This window comes from Arachis ipaensis, chromosome B4 (genome assembly GCF_059453495.1).
Source record: "Arachis ipaensis isolate K30076 ecotype BB chromosome B4, ASM5945349v1, whole genome shotgun sequence".
Classification (NCBI taxonomy): Eukaryota; Viridiplantae; Streptophyta; class Magnoliopsida; order Fabales; family Fabaceae; genus Arachis; species Arachis ipaensis.
The window spans coordinates 13,375,426-13,381,348 of NC_142439.1; the positions used below are offsets into that span (position 1 = coordinate 13,375,426).

At 37.8% G+C, this 5,923-nt stretch overlaps 1 protein-coding gene across 1 annotated transcript; it reads right to left on the reverse strand.

Annotated features, from left to right (window-relative positions):
• Positions 1-3,851: 3,851 nt before the first annotated feature.
• LOC148566709 (uncharacterized) lies at positions 3,852-5,381 on the reverse strand. Its single transcript, XM_088484390.1, has 3 exons — positions 5,187-5,381; positions 4,343-4,931; positions 3,852-3,976 (listed from the first exon to the last, which is right to left on the reverse strand). Exons 1-3 carry the CDS (start codon positions 5,379-5,381, stop codon positions 3,852-3,854), a joined length of 909 nt encoding a protein of 302 aa, XP_088340516.1.
• Positions 5,382-5,923: the final 542 nt, after the last annotated feature.

Below are 5,923 nucleotides of genomic sequence, written 5' to 3' on the forward strand. Positions count from 1 at the left end.
CGCTCTGTGCGCACGCTTGGCCAAGGAAGTCTTGCGAGCTGTGCGTACGCACAGATCTGTGCGCACGCACAAGTTGGGAATGGCATGCTGTTGGTGGCGCTGGCATACCTTGTGCGTGCACACAACCCTGGAGGTTTTTCTTTTTGTGCGTACGCACAGGCCTGTGCGTGTGTGCGTACGCACACGTTTAAAAATGCTTCTGGGCGTGCGCACGCACACCCCTGTGCGTACGCACGCGACCCAGTTCTTTTCTAAAGCTATTGTTTTAAGTCTTTCACATTCCCAACAAGCTTGTAACCTTCTGAGACGTTATTTCACACTTATAAACCCCCCAATTTCATCCCCTAAATCTTAAATTGATGTAAAATGCCTAGTGAATGAAAGTAAGCTAGGAAAGAGGGTAAATTGTGGAGGAAGAAAGGGGATGTTATGATGAGTATGATGAATGATGATTATAAGAGTTGTTGAGGAGGATGGTGGAGTGCTGTATATGATATGAGCCAAATGGCTGAGTATGATATTAGCCGAATGGCGGTGTGTGATGATGATTATGGCTGGTTATGAGATTATGATTTGTAAGCTGGATAGCTGAGATGAATGTTAATATATGGATGTGATTTATATGCATATATGCTGAATTGTGATTATTGTGATTGTTGCACTCCACCTATTTGAGATAAGAGTTTCCCTGGGTGAAAGCAGTGGCTAGCCACCACGTGCTCCAGGTGGAGACTCGATACTCTGCTGACCCTATGTCGTAAGTGTGGCCGGACACTGTGAAAGTTCCGGATGAGCTCGCCCCCGTAAATATACACCAGTGAGGGTGTTGGATATATATGAATTTATGATTCATGTTGAGAATAACTCGAGTTGGAGATGCACGACAGAGGGACAGTCCAATGGTTAGCTACCAGGACTTGTCGGGTTGGCTTTATAACCGACAGATGAGACTCATCAGCCACTAGGACAGGCATACATCATATGCATTATATGTGACTTGTCTGGATTGCCTAATTGACTGCATCATTACTTGCTAATTGCCTAATTGTCTTATTTGCTTCCTACTTGTGCATCTCTCTGCTTGATATACTTGTGTTTGCATTTCAATCACTGTTGGCGGTTGAGAGGTTTGCAGGATTGGAAAGGGGATATTTAGTTAGATTGAAGATCCTTAAGTTAGTCGCCTGTTTATATTTCTTATGGTTTAGCATGTTTATGCGCTTTGGTTATATCTGAAAGTTCTAGGATTGCCTTCAGCTTTCCCAGGACATTAAATGTTAAATATTTGGGCACTGTTACCATGCTGAGAACCTCCGATTCTCACCCATGCGGATTTTGTGGTTTTTAGATGCAGGACGTGAGGCTCCTCGTTGAGGCATGCTGGAGACTTCCTTTTGGCGAAGATTCTTGTATCTTGGGATTTTATTCTGATCATTATACACTTGTTTAGATACTTATATTCTCCACTATTCATATATATTTTGTATTAACTCCTCTTAGAGGTTATTTTGGAGAAACAGATTTTGTATTTTGTCTTTTGGGTTCTTTTGGGATTATCTTATATATGTATGTATATATACTTATATGCTCGGGCCGGTTATCTTCGCAAGCCGAGTCCCGAGTCTTGATATATGTATTTTGGCACTCTGTTGTATATCTCTTTGTGTCAGCTTACTCTTTATCTGTTTCATTTATGTTATCGATCGAAGTGTTGCACTTTTCGATTTTAACGGTTTTGATTTACCCCTTTTTCTTCAAAGGCTCCTAGTTACAAATCTTTTCACACTACTATACGTACTAAATTTTACTTTTAGAGGTCGTAATACCTCGCTACTTCTGTTTTATGACTTAAGCATAAGACTCTGTGTGGTAGGGTGTTACACTAACCGTTTCATCTCTTCGATAACATTCCCATACTCCATTTTATCAATTTCCACCCAGTAAATAATAGCCAACAACAATACAATTCATCAATAAACCATAGCATAAATCATAATCATTCATCAATTCTCATCAATCACCACCATCATCAATTATCACACATTTACCTATATAAACTCAACATTTTCACTAGAAATCACTAAGCCACCACATATGCACATAGTTTAACTTATCCTACGGTCAACTAGCCTAAGTTTTTTTGTTACATTATACGTTATCTATGAGAAACCGAAACTATACATTGGCTGATTCCTCCCTAGCCAAAAACACCTCAAATTGCCTCTCCTTCACAAGCTCCAAGCCAAATTTCTAATTCTGCAAGCCCAAACACCCGAAGGTCATTCCAAACCACCAAATTGAATTTCAATTCAACAAGAATCCAGTCTACTTCACACAACATTATTAAAATCATTATATGTCTCACTAATCTAATAATTCACTAGGGTTAACAAGTTCTTACCATACCCACAAGTCAAATGGGCAAAACCCATTGATTACCTGCTTCTAAAGTTCACCTAAACCATAAAAATTATTCAATTTCTCAATACCAAAATCTAAGATTTTCGAAACTGAACAGGAGAAGGCTAGGTAAGATAATAATTTCTTACCAAATTATTCAGTGAATTTTGTAAAGAATTCCGAGATGAACGCGTGGCCGCTGACAGCTCGTCAATCGGAGCTTTAAATTAAAAGATATGTGAGATTGAATATCAAAGTGACAAGGGTTTGTGCTTTGTGTTCAACCCTTGCCCTTTCTTCAGCATGCTTCCATTTCTTTTGGGGGAGAGAAGGTAAGTGTTTGGTTTTTATTGGGCTCGATTCGACCAATTTGTTTTGTTGGTCCAGTTTTGGACTAAAATATTTAAAATTAGTGTCAAAATTCATATTTTAATTATTTTTACTTCATTAAACTATAAAATTTAACTTTTTAATTTTTTTAAATAATAATTAATTTATTGGATAATTATTTATTAATTACCCGGAGTTTACACATTACCATCAAGGATGAGCCAAGGTCAAGAGTACAACCAAACATAAACTTCAAACAAATAAAACTAAGAAACAAAATTAAATCATTACATTCGACTTGCATAATTTAACGTCTCTAATTTTTTTTTTGCTATAGATGTGATATCTATTAACTCCATTGAACCTACTTGTTCACATTTATGTTCGCCTTAGCTTGCCACTGCCGCTTCCAAACGAATTCCTTGCTAGTTTTATACTCTAAGGACAAATTTTGGAACACTTCTTTGTTTGCAATTATTTTATTTCTCAAGAATCTTTGTTCCAATTAGTTTTTCCTTTAATCCACCCAACTAAATTTTTATTTTCTATTACCACCTTCAATTTCTCTTCTTTTATATTGGCTTCCTCCACGAGAAACTGAATAGTTACCATAATCCCTTTCAAATCCGCGTCCCCACTTATTTTTTCTTGAATCACATCTCCCATGATACATAATAGTTTCCCCTCTTTGATAGTAAGATACCCCAACTACAAAGCCTCCTATTTGTGGGTTATATACAGCACAATGCCACTAAATTCATTCTTTGTCATCATCCCTATTTTGATGCTTCACTAGACTATTTTTTTGTGTCTTGTTCGTTAGACACCATTGACTAACAAAAGCTTTTATACGTTCCCATGCAGTTTTCTATGGAATATCTTTATTTTCAAACACATTTTTGTTTCTACAATTTCAAACCTCCCATAAAATAGCAAAAAATAAAATAACATATTTCTTTCTTCAAATACTACCTAAATCTTGATTTAGCCAATTTTCAAACTAAATTTTAACATCATTTACACTTACCCAACTAATACCACCCCACCTTTGAGTCATCTACCATATTTGAGAACAAAATTTACAATGTAGAAATAAATGTGTTACCGTCTTTGTTGCTTCATTACATAGCACGCACACGTCTTCGCCATGGCCAATGATGTTTCTCTTCTTCAATTTTTCTTTTGTGTTTACAGCATCCATAATCACGAACAATGCCAACATTTTCACTCTTGGTGGAACCATACCCTGCCAAATGTTATCAAATATATGTTTCATGCTTGGGACTCCATATTGCTCCCCTATTATCACCTTCATGAATGATTTCACAACTACACACCATCAGTGCTATGTGTCCATGCCATTTTGTCCATATTACTTACATACAGAAAACACAGTCCAATACATCTTGTAACTCTCCTATAAGTGCCCTCTCTCTTTGTCAAAGAACTCTTTTCTTCACTGGAGATTCCCAGACCCATGATGAGCTAACCCATACACCACAATTTTCAATAACACACTCTTTCTGATTGGAGATACTAAACAACCTCGAAAATCTCACTTCAAGAGTCTTTTCTCCCACCTAAATATCTTTTCAAAATCTAGTTCTCTTACCATCTCCCATACAGATCCTCCATCCTTCTTTATTAATTTTTTCATACATATCGTTTCCTTTCATCACTTGAGTTATATCCTTCCATGGTCCATTCAATACTTTACAATTATATTCTGCCACTTGTACTGTCATTTCTACATCATAGCAGGAGCTTATCACCCTTTTCCATAACGGCTCACTCTCATCAGAGAATAGTATAGCCTCGTTTTTCATTTCTATGTCACCAACTCCCAAGCCTCCATACTTCTTTGGCTTCTGTATTATACACCACTTAATTATCGGCATTTTCTTCTTACCTTCCTTACCTCCCCAGAAGAACCTCGATTGCATGGAGATAATTTTCTTTAACATCGTCTTTGACATCTTAAATAGCTCCAGAAAATACATGGAAAGACTATTAATAACTGATTTTATTATCACCAACCTCCCCGCCCTTGACAACGTTGTTGCCTTCCAAGTACAAAGCTTCTGCTCTACTTTGTCAAGAATCGATTTCCAAGTGGACACTTGCCTCGGATTTGCCCCCAAGAGAATACCAAGGTACTTTATCGGTATCCTTTCCACCTTACACCCCATTGCTTCTTTAACCTTGGAACCATATCATCATTTCAATTAAACGGGAATACACTTGACTTATCAAAATTGATTGCAAGTCCCGACATCATGCCAAAGTATTTCAAGATCTTCTTATATGATCTCAAAACTTCGGCTTAGCTGGGTAAAATATGATAGTGTTGTCAGCAAATTATAAGTGCGACAACTCTACCCGCCTTTTACCCATGCCACTTTCAATCTTTCTACCATACTTAGTTGTACTACATTGTCGATCATCCTATTAAGTACCTCTGCCACCAACACAAACAGGAAAGGTGGGATTAGATCACCTTGCCTAAGTCCTCTCTTCATATTGAACGGTTTCATAGGCACCCCATTAACTAACACTGACATACTCGTATTCTCCACCATTCCTCGTATCCACTTCCTCCATGTAGCTCTAAACCCCCCATCCTTGCCAATACGTGGTCTAAGAAGCTCCATCTCACTTAATTGTATGCCTTTCTGAAGTCCAACTTCACAATCACCCCTTTTTTCTTGGACTTCCTAAGCCACGCTACTGTCTCACATGCAATCAGAACCCCATCTAAAATTTGTTTGTTTTGGACAAATGCTGATTCGGTCTCACCAACCAACTCCTTCATAAGTGGTCGAAGTCTGGCAACTAACACTTCCTCATGATCATTTCTTTCTTCACCCACTTTAGCCTTCATCCTCTTCATAATTTTTATTGTCTTTTGTGGTAATCTCCTCACTGCTCCTTTTTTTCAATTTCTTCTTTTTTTCCCCTTAGTCTTCTCACGCTAGTTACATCTTTTTCAGCACGTCGTGCTTATTGATGGTTATCAGTGGCTAAGAGAAGGGGGTTGAATCTTAGCCCCTTTTTGCTTGATAATACTTGCTGACTTTTGAAACCAACTTAGGAAACTTTTTGTCTTTTTATCTCGTCATTAACCATGAGATTTTTTCTTTTGTCTCGTCCCTAGCCACGAGACTTTTCTTTTTGTCTCGTTACTTGGCACGAG